Raw genomic sequence first — 18393 nt, 5'->3', positions numbered from 1 at the left:
AGAGGTCATATACCAAGAGACTCATATTAAAGCTCCAATCTTCAGTCAATCAACACTTAGTTAAAAGAGCTCCATAACAAGCTAGAGATTTAGATCTTGACCAAGCCTGTGCTCACATGGTGAGCCAGTTTTCTGAAGTTGTTATAATCAGTTTTCAAGCTACAATAACAAGTGCATATTCGGGTAAATGGAATATGTAAACTTTGAATAAAAATGTGGTGAATAGAAGCATTAACACTAACTAAATTAAAAGTTCTGATAATGTCCTCCAAGTAATATTTATTTGGATTGTAATTAACATACATGGAAGTCTCTGCATCAGAATACAAAATGAAACAGGTAATTCAAATTTAAACGTAATTAAAGTTAAAATAGGTATAAAATCCCATTGTGAGGTACATGTCACAATGGTTAGATATAAAACCACAATCATATGATATAAAGTTGCTATTACAAGGAATAAAGCTGCAATTATGAAAAATAGTCACAATTTCTTTTCTTTTTTTAACTCTGAGGTGGAAAACTAGCTTCCATAGATATTCCAGTTCTAAGGGTAATGTGTCCCATTAGATTAAAAATATCTGTAAGGAAAAAAAAAACAAAAAACATCAAGAACTATGAACTTGCAGTAAATCTGAGCTGCTTTTACAAGTTCATTAAATCATTGTGCCAACTCAGGACGCTATACAAATAGCTACTTGTTACTTTTATAACTTTACAATTAAATTAATGTCCATAACAACACACCACAGAGACATGTTTCTGAAAGACCAAATACATCTTCAAAAGAATCAGTTATATCACATCAAAACTGAATAGAAGAACTTTAACATTAATCAAAGACTCTCAAATTTATGAGAGCCCTTTGTTAAATCCTTGCTGAAATGGAGAGCTTTCTAAAACTGAAGCACTTGAATAGCTTTCACAAGTATTATGGTAGTCGTTACTCAAAAGAAGGATGGGGCTCCCATTAGGATGTGCTCCTTCAGACAATGCTGAGGCTTCTGGGATGTCTCCAGCAAAAAAAAAAGAAGCATATTTTCGAACAACCTTTCAAACGACTCTTTCGCACATTGTGCATCCTCAACTCAAACACAGCAAACACAGTGCTTGGGAAGGTGTTTCTCAACCGGTAAAGGTACTACTTTTAATAAAAGGGTCCAACATATTAGGAATATGTTTAGCTGTGTTGCTATGTGTCATGAATAAGCAATTGAGTAGGCAAACTTTGTCTAGAGCTAATGTATCTCGCTTATATTTAAAAAAAAAATTTTTGGACATGACTGCTTGAGATGGTCTACACTGGACATATCACAGTAAACATTATAAACTGGAATATTTGTCTTTCTGAATGGGTGCATCATGATTCTGTATGGTATTAAAGCATCCACTGTAGCATCACAATTCCTCATTCACGTTGACGTGTTCATAACCTTATATAACCCTATATAATCTTTGAAGGTCTAAATTTTGGCTTGAACCATGTAACGCATCAGCCATTGTCACACACTGGCTAAACATCATCTGGCTTCACTTACTATAGTAGCCGTGCTCAACTAAAGCCGATAAATTCTGAGCTATTTACCCTTTTGACGTGTACGATCACACCAGTGTGATTAGAACATTCAGTGGATCACGTGCATCACACTGGTGCTGGTGTGTCACATGACAAGCATGATGCGTCGCCATGGAAATAATAAGGTAATACGCTCTAAAATAATCATGCTGGGGGGTGGGGGGTCAGCTAGAATATTTTAAACTTATATGTGAAAGGGCAAAATGATCGATCAAATTGCTTAAAAAATGTTTCAAGGAAGCACAGAAAATGTTGGTTGATGAGTTTTTTATCTCCCTTAAAAGTTTGTTCTAGTCTATTAAATTCTTCCTACTGTGTTTCACAACATCACCCCAGCATCAGTGTGATGCTGTGACCTTTCTCCTACAGGATGGCTGACATTTGGGCCAGAACAACAGTGGCCATTGTTTCTCCTTTCAAGGTTCAGGCCCATTCCTCATCCATGGTGTTCGATTACCTCCTTTCCAGGTGGTCCCCATAAAAAAGGCAACGTTAAAAGTGTGGGGCAGTGAAAAGGGGAAGAAAACCTATTGCGTTTATTAAAAAGTCTATGAATAAGGTCTTCAGTGTGAGTAATCACAGCAGCTGTGGTGAGCATCTGAAACGTGCAAGACACAACAGAGGACTGTATGTAGACGCTGCCCCTACCTGCTGTTTCAAGACCAGGTTACCTTATATAAGCCCTTCCGTTTGCAAAAGATAAAGCCGAGTTAACCTCACATAACTGAATCAAAGCCAAATCCGCCCTCATCAAACAAACAACCACCCAACAACCTCCTCTGCCATAAAGGGCTCATGGGACTCCATTATGGTCAAACTCTTAAAGGGTTAGTTCAGCCATGATGAAAATCTGTCATCATTTACTCACCCTTATGTGGTTCAAGACCTGTATGACTTCCTTTCCTCTTTGAAACATAAAATCTGATATTTTGAAAAAAATATTTATTCATTTTATAAAATATTTTCAACTGTTTTTGTCCATTCAAAGAAAGTCAATGTGGTCCAACAGCTAAGTACTAATTGTAAGATATTAAGTTACATATAGTAGAAATACAGTCACGTTTCAGAGATATGAAGTCGCAATTATGAGAAATAAAGTCACAATTGTGAGATATGAAGTTGCATAAATAAAGACACAATTGTGAGATATAGTCACAATTACGAAAAAAATTAAGTTGCAATAACAGGAAATAAAGTAAAAAGCCACAATTATGAGAAATAAAGTCACAACTGTAAGGTATTAACGCACAATTACAGGAAATAAAATCGCATTTGTGAGATATGAAGTCACATTTGTGAGATATTATGTCGCAAATATGAAGAAAAAGTCACAATATAATTTATGAAGTCACAATTCTAAAAAAAGAAGTCACAATTATTAGATGTCACACTGCAATTACAATGACAGTCAGTGTGGCCCAAAACAAAACAAGACACCTTTGATTTTCATTGGATAAGACAAATAAAGCACTTTTTTCATAGAAGAAAGTAAACCACTAGTTTGCAAAATATTAAAATGAATAACTCGCTTGTTTGTCAGAATGGACTCATTGAGCAGAATTTGTCACAATGAGCTTATTGTTTCTGTCTACATGAATAAATGATGTTAGCTAACTACATTATTTGAAATATCTTAGAACTGTACATTTCTGACATGTGGACATTACTTGAACAGCCACATCTGATAACAGATTCCTTTAAATTGTAATGTAGAAATATGCATTTTCTGTAAAGCTGCTTTGAAACAATATTGTGAAAAGCGCTATACAAATATTTGTGAATTGAATGTGAATCCCTTTCCCCCTGTCTATTCATTGACCTTTTGCCCTTCAGAAATCAATACCCATCCCCACTTTCTCTCATATTTCCTCTCTTCCCCACTACAAGGCCAGCTCAAGACCAGCTGTGGCTAGTTCAGCTTTCAGTCTATGCATTGACACCAGTCCTCCAAACGCACCTCTGCTCTGGAGTTCATTAAAGGAAGAGTTTCATTAGAGTCCCAGCCACAACATGTCACCAGGGACACTTTCACCCCACACCCTCTTTACCAGGTACCCTCACCAAGACGAGACTGACACTTTGATAATCCTTCGGAGGAAAAAAAAAGGAGGCGCATAAAGGAGAAAGAGAGCAAAGAAGGCAGACAGCGTACTGACCCTTTTCTTCTTGATGGAAGCTGACAGGATGACTTTCTTTGATGATGACACTAATGATTACCAACAGGCCAACATATGGCTCAAAGGGATCTCTGTGCACCTCAATGCAGGCAGCGCAATGAAGGCAGCAAGTCCAAAACTAGCCGTGCTGCCGCCTGTACGAGGCTTAGAGGCACACAGGAGGGTTTGTGGACTTCAATCAATATTAATGTGATTTGGAGCACGGCCAGCCACGTCAAACGGTCAGGGGTTCATACTTTGATTTGGAAGGAGACTATCCACAGTGCACCTCAATGCAGAAAGCACAATGAAGTACTTTGAGATTCGCATCAGTATTGTAAATAAAAACCACGCGACTGTTTACTTATAATATGGGAAGATGCTAGTGAGGGCAAAAACAACTCACTAAATTTCCATAGCTCTAAATTGAAAGTATTACAGGGATCTGTAAAAAAACATATGCTATCATAAATCTATAAAATAAATATCTGTGCTCCAATACTAAATGGCTACTGTAGGTGTTGAAGCCTGCAGCATGGAAAAATGGTATGATTAAAAGAGAAACACAAAGGCAGTATATTAATGTACTGTCTGAAATTTGAGTGGGCTGATAAAGAAACATGTGGTGAGCCTGGTTGTACAATTTTAGCACAAACAGGTGCTGGCTGATTTTAATGAAGTTAGACATACAAACCCTACAGTTCCAACAAACTTAAACAAGACACGTGTAAGCAACATGGACAATATCTTCATTTGTCTTTGCTAACCTACAATTGACCTGCTGAAGTCTCCGGCCGGACCTCTCTCTCTTACTGTAAAACTATAAATCAGAAATGTACAGAACACTCTTTAATTACCATACGACAGGCTCAGAGTAGTTCTTGATACACATCTGCAATGAACTATTAGAATTGCAGTGTAGCTTTAATTGTACTTTCTCAATCTCAATTCCAATAAAAACTCATTTGAGACAACAGTGTCAAAAAATTGCAATGAAAATATGATGAATTAATTACAGATTTTAATTATATTATTATTTAATTATATACATATAGGTTGGAAACGTTAAATCACAGTAAGTGAAGTAAACATATAAAACCTTACAGACAAGCATTCCTTTCTGTGCAGGTCTATCATACACTCGTTCAAACTTAAAATGGAAATGCTATACCCAGACAGCTCTTGAAGGTGCAATTAAATAATTTGCCTATACAATCCCCCCCCCCCCCCCCCCTTTTTTTTGTTCTTGTATATTTAATGACTGATAATGGAGGATTTTAGATGGGGTACAGCTCAGAGGAAAGGAAAAAGGACTTACGGTGAAGGCCTTCCAGGCAGAGGGGTGGGAGCAGGATCTGGAAGAAAGAGAGAGTGGGGATTTTTAACAACATGCTAGGAACAAATCGCCCACAAAGAATCATAACACATGTGGCCAATATGGCTCTTTGGCATCATGGACTAGAGAATAACTAGAGTGATCTCATCAGACCAACACAGTTTCTCAAGATTTTTACAGTAAAGGTCTGAGGACGGTAAATTGGTACACTTATGAAGATGCATTAAAACACATTTATAGGACACAGTGGTTCAGGACATTTACAAGGGTCTTCATTCCAAATAGATGGACCACTACTATGCAACAGGTCAAAAAGTATACATGTATGTGGACTACCTGAAGATCTCAATAGTTTATTCTAGAGAGCGATGACATTACTTCACTTTTTTTCTGAATTATATGGCTTATTCTATTTTTATCTTGAGAAAGACAGTAATATCAACTATTTTTGTTCAGACAATGAAAGTTAATGGGGTACAACAACAAAAACACAAAGTGTGTTTGACATCACTCTGAGTAGGTACTACATTTAATAAGTAATGAATTTCGCAACCGTTTAAAATGTTCTATAGCTTATAGTTTGAATGATCATCCGATTACTTTTCTGCTTTTCTACTGCCTGCTGTTTTTACTGAACAGTTTTTCGCCTACTAAATAGGCATTCTCGAAACCAGGGACTGAGAAAATTCTATAAAAAGCATTCTTTTCAACACAATCTCCTGGCAATTCGTAACTGTTTTATGTTTTGGCGAATTGTCGGCTAATTTATATAAATTTGTGTTGTCTATTTTCATTTAATCTGCTTACGCCCCAGTGACGGTTATGTTCAGGCTTTTTGTTAAAAGTTAGGGTTAGGGTTAGGGTGGGGTTAGTTTAGGGTTAGGGTGGACGTTTATTTAAAAAAATTCATGTTTTCGTATGATTCGTATGAATTTGCCACCTCATAAAATAGTTACGGTTTGGAGTGACATGAGAGTGAGTAAATGGCAACAATTTGCATTTTATGTGAAATGCCAGGAACAGGGTTAACACAAATTTGGTGTTTGCAGCATTTGTTTACATTTAAATTGTAAAAGTTGAAACTTAAAAAAAACAAAAAAACTTGAAGTTTTTCTGCAGTACGTCATCAATCACCTGATTATGAAACCATCACAATATCGTTAAATTCCAAAAAGACTCACCAAACTTGACAAACAGTATTCCTGTGGTAGATACTGTGCCATAACTGTTGGTAGCCACACACTGAAAGTAGCCAGTGTCCGTGGTGTCCAGGTTTCGGATTCTTAAGCGAGAGCCGTACGAAGTGGGCCTGTAAGAGACACGCCGCGGTTCCTGGACCACAGGAGCATCGTTTTTGAGCCAGCGGACTGTGGGTGGTGGATTCCCTAAAACGTGGCAATGTAACTCAGCTGTCTGTCCGAGGGAGGTAGTGATGTTATTCATTGGAGCATCCAGCCTTAGGAAGTGATCTAAAAGGACAAGACAGAAAATATATTGAAAACATACACTATATAGAAAACGTATTCAAATTACCCAAAGGGAAAAATGTTGGGAAAAAAGTCATACGGGTGCAATTTGTAACTATATACGCACATACAATGTGCAACAAACCTCTAAGTTGCCAGTTAGGAATTCTTTATGATATTTAGTGGTTGCCACTAGGTGGTAAATCATTAGTTTGTCTCATTGGGATGGATAGCGCCAGAGGGGACGGAAGAACCTCTTGAAGCTTCTGGAAACTTCTGTCTCCAGAAAATCTGTCTTGCCAGGCCTACAGCTAACTTTGATAAGGGGCCAGCAAAAGCATGACAACCCCTAATATTTCAGGGTTGGTGGGAGGGAAATAAAAGCGCTTGTAGTGAGCTCAGCAAATTTGACCCACTCTGGTCTGAGGAAAGCCATAGAGGGGAACTTATGTAGTAACACTTCAAATCTATGGGAAAGTTACACAGACGGTATGTTGAAACACTTTGTGGTAAAGGATCAAACCAGAATTAGTTGTAGAAGATATACAGTACAATGTGTAATTGCTTGTGAGGTTGTGTGGTTTAATGTATTTGGATAGATGCTGAAATGTGTACAGTAAAATTTTTTTTTTAATGCATGAACAACTTACAAGAATTTTTTATTGCATTTAAAATATACAAGATTTCAATTTGATTATCACATTTGCTCCGTAAACATTTTCACATACCTGATTTAGCATTATAATGTATAATAATAATAATAATAACTGAAAAATTGTGTTTTGACTGAAAAAATAAGTTTTAAATGATAATACATTGATATTGTACATTTCAGTGTCTACATACAAATGCCAATGAATACTAATGAGTTCATATTGGCAAAAAACAGACAAAGTTGTTCCATACAAATAATAACCTCTGTAGAGTTCCCTGGGACTTCCTGTAGAGTGTCATATGCTCGGTTTGGCAGACAAGCTCTGACAGGCTCTTGATGGCATCCTGAAAAGCCCTAATCGTGCAGCCAAGAAGTAAAGAGTAAAAGTAAACTTTTCCTCTCACTCAGCGCGGATTTACTGTGCACATATGATACATACAGTCCAAGAATCTGTCAATAGAGTCTAATACACTAGGGTATTGTGCAGTGAACCTAATTACTGCTAACTAACTATCTAAAGTGCAAAAGTGGGGTTCCAAAAAAAGTATAGTTCACCCAAAAATAAAAATTGTCATCATTTACCCACCCTCAAGTTGTTCCAAACCTTTATGATTTTTCTTCTTCTGCTGGCTGAAGACAAAAGAAGATATTTTGAAGAACATGGGTAACCTAAACAGTTAAAGGGTTACCGACATTCTTCAAAATATAGTAAATGATGACAGAATTTTCATTTTTTAGGGTCAACTATCCCTTCAAGTCTGAATTTATAGCGGTTAGTAACACAAGTTCCCCTTTCTCTCTCTTCAAATTCAGTAGCATCTTCTCACAGGAGGCCAGACTATGGTGCAATGTGAGGAATGTGACTTTGACGAGAAAATTAATAAAAGTATATTGAGTAGGAGCCATGAGTGTGGCCCCCCCCCCCCCCCCCCCAGGGTTACAGGCAGGGTAAGCAGCCGCAGGGCCCACAGCTGTGCAGGTACATCCACAATATTAGTCCTGCAGAGGTGGGGGTTGAATTCCACTGACTACCATTCACCTTTCAGAAACTCCAGCACTGTTTGAACTATACCTGACAGCAGTCTTCAGCAAACTGCCTCTAGGGTTACCAGGAATCTGGTGGCAGATTCGAGCAGAATTGTGTTGACCACAACATTAACAGGAATATGAGGAATGGACCTGGGAAAAGCTGGCTTTCTTCTGGTGAATGAGATCTTGATATTGTTTGGTGAAATTTGTGACCCTATACTTGACCCAATCTAAAATACAGGAATACAGGATTGACAGTGTACTTTATCTTAAATACATGCTTGATTCCATACATTTCAGGACAAAAAACACAGACACACAGACACACACACACACACACACACACACACACACACACACACACACACACACACACACACACACACACACACACACACACACACACACACACACACACACACACACACACACACACACACACATATATTACTTTCTAAAAACTATTTCATGATCACGAGATTAGATGTTACTGAATATTAATATTTATTAACATTTTTTATGTTAATTCACACCACAAAAATATATCAATCATGCACGTTTTTGAGGCCTTAGTCATTTCTTATGGTCACAATCTCAATATATGAACCACAGTGAGATACCCGAGGTCTGGGTGACAAGTGAAGTGACTAATATACACAACATTCAACCATTACTCCACTCCCTTTTCTCTTCTTTTTTATCCTTCCACTTGTCCATTCACACCTCCTCCCTTCTCTTTTCCTTACTCTCTTTTTACCGCCCATATTACTTGCTCTCGTTCCAGGCATGTCTGGTCTGAGGGTGGCTGAATGGAAAGCTACCTTCCTTCCCCTGGTGGATCTCTTCTTCATCCCTTCATCTTAATTTCCTCCATCCAAACATCAGCTCTCTTATAACAATATACAAATACTGAATGGTTATCCAAAAATGAATTCGTATGAAGAATACAACCACATGGGGATCAGTTCCGACCCATAATGCATCTGACTGACAAGCCTAATCTTTTGGACACTACCACTTCCTTCTAATGATGTAGGCATGCGGTGACGGGTTATGAACTTCAGCCAGAAGGAACCAACCGCACACAGACCCATATGCATGTAATTCACTTGTTTATTTATTTATCAAACTTCAGCAGATGATTTGAAGAAGTAATTTGACCATTTAAAGTTAGTGGAATCAAGACAATGGCATCTTTTGTTGGCAGCGTGGGTGTATGTGGACAGTAGGCTCCTTTCTTTTAGTGTGCTGATAGTTATTGGAAGGGAGTGTGTGGGAAATGGATGTCCGACATATGAAATAGTCTTTTTTTATTTTTTACAAATGGAACAGTTTATTGAACCTTTAGACAAAATCTGAAAAAAAAGAAAAAAAACGTTTTCATGCGTTGAAATATTAAACACCAATATAAAAGTTAGGTAACACTTATAATGGTCCCCTTTAGACATTCTGTTGAATTTAAGTAAATCTGCACCTACATGTCAACTAACTCACATTAGAGTATCAGTAGTAGGCTGTCTGCTTAAGTAACTTTGCAAGTACATGTCACTTTACTCTACTAACCCTACCCCTAACCCTAATAGTCTATTAATTAGGGCTGCACAATTAATCGAATTTCTAATTGCGATTACGAATGCCAAGATTACGTAATCGTTCAAAGCCGCGATTACAAAAGAAAATCCACTCTGCGTGTGTGTGTGTTTAGAGCATAATTATGTTATGAGAGGCGAATCACCACTACTTCAGAAAACCCAGCTCAATATGACATACCAGTCAGTGACGAAAGTGTACGCTGAAATAAAAAGACTTTCACCTCAGAAAAACGGACTTTACTGTCCTGTCAGCCGTTATACTGTGCACGTAGCGCGCACTCTTCAATTTCACGCGCAAATGCAAAGAAACTACGAGCAACGTCGTTACAATGTAAATTATTAAGTCGAGAAATAAAAGTAAAATACCAATAAATCATGTGTTAGCTGAGAAGGATTTGCATGCAGGTATGATTTTCATTATATTCACCAGGAGCTGTTTCATTAACAGTTCTTGTTAGTATTGTATACTCATCATGGTAACTGTCGTTTCCATAACCCAAAAATGCAACTTTATTTTCAATTTGTGTTATTTTTTATATTATTAAATGACTGTGGTGGCTCATATCAACATTGTATTAACAAAAACTAGTTTGGGACTGCTATTTAATTGCTTTAGCATAGTCCTAATGTTTTTCTAGTCTTTACTATGAGTCATTCTTACAATTTATGTGTATGTTAAGTAAAGGGGGGCAGTACTTGTGTGTGTTAACAATTTTTGTGTAAACATGTATTATAATATGCCTATATATATTCAATGTAAATTGTGATAATCGTAATTAATAATCGCAATTACAATTTCAAGGGAATAATCGGCAATTATGATTTTTGTCATAATCGTGCAGCTCTACTATTAATACTCAACTAATACTAAATGAGAGTTAGTTGACATGTGCAATGTTACTTAAAGTCAACAGAATGTCTAAAGGGAACCATCAATATAAACTGTAACAAAACGTTCTTACATTTACTTCATAAAATTGATAAGATTTCACAGCAAAAAGACAATCTAAACACTTGCTAAAAAAGCAAAAACTATCAATTAGATGACAGAAGACAAGTAGAAGATTGTGTCTAACAGTTTTGATCACGCTGATAATTTAGAAATTATCCCGCTGATCATTTAGAAATCCATGTATCAAATATGATATAATAGGCTTTATAGGGCTAAGAGGGAAATAATCAAAAATCATTTAAATACTGATTGTGTGAAAAAGACTGCTCCTCGGACAGTACCAACAGGACAACAGTTCTGTCAACAGCATGTACGAGATAAAATATATGACACATATGATATTTGAAGAAAACAGAGAAAGATCAATGTAAAAAATAACTGGAATCAAATATTTTAATGTTCACCTTTTTTAATTAAGCATTAATGAGTCAAATTGTGCAATAAATAAATAAATAAATAAAATAAAGATGCAAAAAGTGTAAATAAAAATATTTCACTAGGTGTATTTGGTAATTCAATTTTTTTTAAATGATAATGGCTTATATATATATATATACAGAGGTGTCAAGTCCAGGTTCAGAAAGTAAAATTCCTCCTTAGTGTTTTGTTCCAATCACCTGGATTTGCTAATTAGCACAGTTTTTCAGCCAGGAGATAGAACAAATTAGTGAAATCAGCTGGCTGAGTTAATGGGTGGAATAAACATATGGCAGGACTTTTACTTTCTGACCCCTGGAATTGACACCTCTGTATATATATATGCAAATTAAATAAACTAGTAAGAGTAAGCTTTCTAGAAATACCCATATACAAAAAAGGATATATCATGAATTACTGTAAGATCTTTTGTTTATTTAAAACCTTTCTGTTCTCTAACCTAAAGCATAAGTCAGCTGCAGGTCAAAAGAAAAAGCCTCGGAGTCAAAAGAAAGTTCTTGTGTTGACAGCTGATGCCAGGCAACAAATCCGACTGAGATTTAAATATTAATCCCAAAGCAATTAGGACCATTTGGAGAAATCACATAGCGGACATAATGACTCCAATTCTCTTATTAGTTTAATTACTACTGAGTTTGGTTCAAGACAGAAAAAACACTTAAACGATATATAAAAACAATATAAGAACAATAAAAAGAACTAATAAAAGGGTCTTGAAATGGAAGGAATGGAGTGCTGATATTATGTGTTTGTAGGTATTTGTATTCGATAGAGAGAAAAAAGAAGGAGAGAGAGAGAGAGAGAGACTTGTACTTTTGTTCCAACTTGCATCTATAACGATAGCACAGACACAACAGATCTAGGTTTACCATGAGCACGGAAACCCCCAAATTAGTGCGCACTGTACCAGACTGAGGAATTAGGATAACTTAAGACACATAACTAGCGTCTTTCAAAATGCTGTCATCCTAGAGCTCACATGTTCCTGCTAGTAATGCTGTCTGCTTTGGCAATCAAAACTAACATTCATCTCTAGACAAAACATCCAGCAATCGCTGCCGATCTGTCACATTACTGTAGACCTAATGGTGTCCCTGAGTGGCCTATCAGAGCTGGGCTAAAACTCACCTCTTTCAGCTTCGCTGGACATGTTCCAACTGGAGGCGGCCACCAAGTTTGGGTCTGAGGGAATCTCTGCCCCTGTAGATACAAAGCAAAGAGAGAAAGTCAAGGAGAGGCACATTTCAGACTGTGGTATCATGGTACAGTAAAGGTAACAGATACATGGTACTTCATACAAGGTACCGTATTCATGTTTGCAAAATAATCCCTTCAGGATGATACAAGTCAAAACCCCTCTGCGTATAGTTTTCCTGTTCACTCTGTGGATTTACTCGGTCAAAATGAACATTGCCCATTATTTCATTTAGATTTTAAGACATGAAGTACAGTTTTTAGGTTAACTGAGAAAACATCTTAAACAATTCTAGACATTGCAAGCCATTTTTTATAAATCCGGTTCAGTATCAGTTCAGTGTTCACTTTTGTGAGAGCAATGATAAAACATATATACAACAAGAACGTGAAATTAAAGAGACGGCCATGTTGCTATTAGCGCTCTGTGTGTGTTCAGGAGCGTGCAGGTAAACCTGCCTCTAATATATGAAGATTACAGACTTGTTACTGTACAAAGAACATTTTATTATAGTGTAGCAGCACAATATGGGCAAGTGTTGACAGGTTTAGAGTTAGTGATGCTCGTCTTACAATGGCCCCCTTTGAGTCAGACATTTTACAACAGAACACAATAAACAATGGACTGGGGCAGTACAGGAGTCTGAACAGAGGTGCAAGGTGCTCCAGGAATGTACGCCATTAGTTCATTTTTCTCCCTTCTATGCATGTGCTTAATCAGAGACAGTATAAAAAGTAGACAGACTAAATAAATTTTGATGCCATTTATTAAAAATTAATGCCAATACATAGTGGCTGCAGGAAAATACTTTTCGATTAAAAATGGGAATCAGTTTATTTGTAAAGGCATCACATGATCTAGTACTTTCTCTGTTTAGAACATATTAGTATAACTGGCAGATTGACATTTTGTCAATTTTCTCAATGGTTTAGCAAACAGTTCAGCAAACTGTTGTTTTTCAGCTTGTCTCTATTCAAATTGATATGGGTTGTACTTGCATGACTACTCCTGTGACAAAGAAGTATTTTAGCATACTTTGCTAAAAACATTTAGAACTTATTATGGAAATAATATACGTCAAAAGAATATACTTCAAAGTGTGAACTGAATGTAATGTTTATGGACTTGTAATTGCATGTTAATTGCAATTAAATGAAAATGTATTCATTTAAATTTCCACAAAAATATGTAGCTGTACAACTGTCAACATTGATAATAATAAGAAATCGCATAACAATCTGAGAAATTCGAAAAGATCAGTTGTTTGCATCCCTGGAAATTGATGCAAGTTGTTTAACTTTTTTTTTTTTATTGTAAACAGTTGGTAAAACCTGCTGTATTGTCTAAAACATAAGCTTGACCAACCTGAACATTTTTCTTTAGCCTGATTTGGGCTTAGCTAGATCTATGAAATGATTTTAGTTAGTCATGTTTTCCCGCATTAATTAAGATAAAAGCTGTACTTACATGACCAGAAAATCATTTGGCTACTGCGTAAACTGACTGACTTGCTTTAAAAAGCAGTTTGGTCTGACTGACAGACAGCATTGAGCTTGAGTAAACTCTAAAACAGTGCACATTCACTCTTACAACCTTGAAGACAAAGACTTCGGTCAACAATGTCTACCAAAGCAAACACATGCTTACACTGTGTGTGCATTTGCGTCTGTGCATGAGTGCATCCCTATGTAACGTAGAACTGTGGTAATGGATCACACACACTTCCTGCTGACTGGGCTCACATCGGAGTTTGGCAGTCTCTGCTGTGTGGGAGAGGGGCCTTTTTTGTGAACATCTTATTCCACCAGTTCCATTAACGCCATAAATAGAAAGGTGTGATCATTACAAAATAAATACTACACTGCTCTGTTTTGAGTGAACATCCTATGGAGGGAGCATTTTATGGCATCATGGGACTATCGACGATGCCTGTTCCAAAAAGTAGGTCTGTCTCGGAGAAGGGAATCATGGAATACATAGTGACAAGCTCAGTAAAGAAGTTAATAAATTAAATATTATATGAAATTGAGTTAAATTACAGTAACTTAAAAATGATCAATAACAATTACACACTTGATTATTTAATAGTTATTTATACATTTAATTACTTATTCAATGTTACCAATGCTTTGGCAATGTAAAGACACCATGCCAAAAAAACACCCAAAAAAACACTTGAATCTGAATCTTAACAACATGCTAACAACAATCTAAAAGGCAGCGAGGAATTTTTTTTTTACCAGATCTCTAGTGGTGGTGTGAAATAAATAGACAAATCTCACAGCTAGAGAGTGAAAGGGTGGAGAAAGAGATATACAAGCGTCAAAGCGTGAACACAGAGGTGTTATTACGTTAACTGGGTGATAATTTAATGTTAAATATGCCTGGTGTTAGAAAACATGCCACTTTACAGTTTTTCTCAGTCGCTTTGGTGCATTTCTTAGATCAAAAGTGCAATTCTTGATACTACTTGTACACATTCCAAATCATCTAGTCACTTGTGCACATCATTAAAGCAATTTCTTATTCCTTTGAACAAATTGCAATTGCTTTTGTACAAATTGCAATTGATAATGTACAAGTGTCAGCTTTTTTTCACATTTTCAATTGCTCATGTCATGTTGATCAAAACATAGCATATGGTTCTCTGTTGAATAATCTTACCCCTAAAAACATCTAAGCATTAGTTCCTTGCATAAGCCATTACATGCAAAACTGTTGAACTATTTGTCATAACTGTCAAGCATAGTTTTACACAATTCTATTAGACCTTTTGTAAAAAAACGTGAATTGATGAATCGTGCAGGTGAAATTGACCCTCACTCATGAAGGAATGTAAAGTGTTAGTTCAACCAACAATCAGTTGTCTAAATTGCTCAAAGGTGCATCTCATGAATACAGTAATCATTGGCAAGCATATATTCAGACCAAAACTTAGGGGTGTTTCCTGTGTTTCTTCCTAAATTAGTTTTTTTTTTTCCTTTGTGCCCCTTGTTTTTTCTTACTGTAAATTATTTAGTTTTTTTCTTTCATAAAGTACCACTAGTAAAAGCTAGGGGTGTAATGATTCCCTCATGTCACGATTCGATACATATCACGATACTGAACTCACGATACGATATTATTGCGATACTCCAAGACATTTGATAAAAAAATTAACAAAAAATGAACTGTTGGTTAAAATGCTAATTTTGGTATTACATTGTGTGTGTGTAAATGAATAGTGCTGGAAATACAGGACAATAGAGACACCAGAATAACAATATTCATGATTCTGAAGCTGAAAATACAGAATTATTTTAGATGAATATGCTTGAACTGACTAGATATATTTAAAATAATGTTGGACACTTTTACTGGTAACATCAGACATTTGGCATTATCAGGATCCACAAATATTCCTCCATTGCAGTATTATACATTATATTCAACATTATATATATATATATATATATATATATATATATATATATATATATATATATATATATATATAGTATTTTACGTAATGTAGTACTGACACTACAACTCTTTTTGAATTTTTTTTATTTTGGGTGAACTACACACAATACAGATTGTCACGATCCACGATACATATTGTTGGATTTTTGTATTGCGATATATTGTGACATGATATATTGTTACATCCCTAGTAAAAGCTGTGAAAAACAAAATCCTGTCCATTCTTTTTCTATCAATAACCCACATACAGTAATATGTAAATAGTACTGTTGAAATTGATAATATGCCATAGAAGTGCAGCCTTGTGCAATTTCAATACAGTAACTGTCATCCAAACTGAAGCCTACTGTAAGTTTACATGAGGTAATACTGTCAAAGTACACAGTTACAATTGACAACATGCCTAAACATTTTGACGACCTTGTTCGTGAACAATGACTCAATGACTTATCATTCTGATGACACTGACATGATCATTGGCATGAATATTTACTTTTGAGAGATGTACTAAGGATTTTTAGTGACGGACTAGCTTTAGAAACATATCTATAATATATTGCAGTTTGTACAAATTGTTCTGAGAAATGCACTTATTATTTTGCACATGTTAGGGATGATGTGAAAAACGCACCAAAGCGACTGAGAAAAACCGTAATGAGCTGCTGATACACACACACACATACACACCTGTTAATGCCAATGAAGTGTCTTGTGTGACACGGTGCACACACACAGTGCACACACACGGTGCACACACACACACACACACACACACACACACACACACACACACACACACACACACACACACACACACACACACACACACACACACACACACACACACACACACACACACACACACACACACACACACACACACACACCGTTGCTGGAGTAGAAACCAACAGCTGCAAGGGCAGGTGGTTCAATGGAGGGGCCATGATGACATTGACTACAACTGCAAATTACACTCATTAGTGATGTATCTATGACAGGTCACTTCATCTGCTCACTACATTCTGACCATTACTCATTATGGCATGACTTGTCACTTTCAACTATGAGAAATTAGGATCATCTAAATATAGTTTACAAGTGTCATATTTCAGTAACATATATGTTATGGTATATTCATCACTTTTAACGTGACTGACAAACACACTGACAAACACACGCCACACACACACACACACACACACACACACACACACACACACACACACACACACACACACACACACACACACACACACACACACACACACACACACACACACACACACACACACTTGTAATGTCTATTCAACTAATGTACTGTATATCATTTGCCACAATAATGTATTGTAATTATTTTAATCTGGGGCCTAATCTGGGGCCTAAAATCAGCATGTCCATCCATACAATGAATCTGAATCTTTTTTTCAAATGAAAGCCCCATTTATAATATGTTTCAACTGGTGTGACACCGGTCAGCTGAATAGAACAAAACAGATGACATGCAGTTTTACTGCAGTCCACATCTGCAAGCTACCCATCATTAGCTAATCATGAAATATTAGGCAAATTGCAGTGTAATTTGGAGATTACCTTTCTAATGTTGCCAAACAACAAAGGCAACTTTAATTGGGAACATTTGTTAATTATGACCTTAAAGGAAAGCAATACACCTAAAAAAAAAAAGATCAAGCAAGGAGGAACAGCCTGGTACAGTATACAATAACTACATGCATCTGAAAGCACATAAAGTTGCAGGTTCAGTCCAGTTTCTGTCTTATTTTCTATCTCTCCACTTATTAAATATGATTTCAAAAATAAATACAGATGTTAATTCTCACTATTCTTCACTATTTTACATACAATAGATACAACTATTCGTATGGAAGAAAGAATAAAAGGTATAAAATAAAATACATGAATAAAAGGCAAAAAATATGAATGTATCTTTCAGCAATCATAGAGAAGATAGAGATAGATTAGACAGAGACAAATAGAAGATAGATAGATAGATAGATAGATAGATAGATAGATAGATAGATAGATAGATAGATAGATTAGACAGACAGACAGTTGGAAGATAGATAGATAGATAGATAGATAGATAGATAGATAGATAGATAGATAGATAGATAGATAGATAGATAGATAGATTAGACAGACAGACAGATAGAAGATAGATAGATAGATAGATAGATAGATAGATAGATAGATAGATAGATAGATAGATAGATAGATAGATAGATGGATAGATCGATTAGACAGAGACAAATAGAAGATAGATAGATAGATAGATAGATAGATAGATAGATAGATAGATAGATAGATCGATAGATAGATAGATCGATTAGACAGACAGACAGTTGGAAGATAGATAGATAGATAGATAGATAGATAGATAGATAGATAGATAGATAGATAGATAGATAGATAGATAGATTAGACAGACAGACAGACAGATAGAAGATAGATAGATAGATAGATAGATAGATAGATACATACATACATAGATAGATATATAGATAGATAGATAGATAGA

The 18393-nt window shown here is 36.0% G+C and overlaps 1 protein-coding gene across 1 annotated transcript in view; it reads right to left on the bottom strand.

Annotated features, from left to right (window-relative positions):
- Window positions 1-18393, bottom strand: part of ror1 (receptor tyrosine kinase-like orphan receptor 1) — a 111507-nt gene that overhangs the window by 15965 nt on the left and 77149 nt on the right. Inside the window, exons 2-4 of the mRNA XM_077198648.1 lie at window positions 12329-12400; window positions 6250-6537; window positions 5051-5087 (exon numbers count right to left, since the gene is read on the bottom strand). Of these exons, the coding sequence (XP_077054763.1) occupies window positions 5051-5087; window positions 6250-6537; window positions 12329-12400 (397 nt within the window). The remainder of the gene's footprint in view (window positions 1-5050; window positions 5088-6249; window positions 6538-12328; window positions 12401-18393) is intronic.

Source organism: Siphateles boraxobius, unplaced genomic scaffold, assembly GCF_051911475.1.
Source record: "Siphateles boraxobius isolate OS27281-9 unplaced genomic scaffold, OSU_SipBor_1 41, whole genome shotgun sequence".
In the NCBI taxonomy this organism is placed as follows: domain Eukaryota; kingdom Metazoa; phylum Chordata; class Actinopteri; order Cypriniformes; family Leuciscidae; genus Siphateles; species Siphateles boraxobius.
This window is presented reverse-complemented; position numbering and strand designations above follow the sequence as displayed.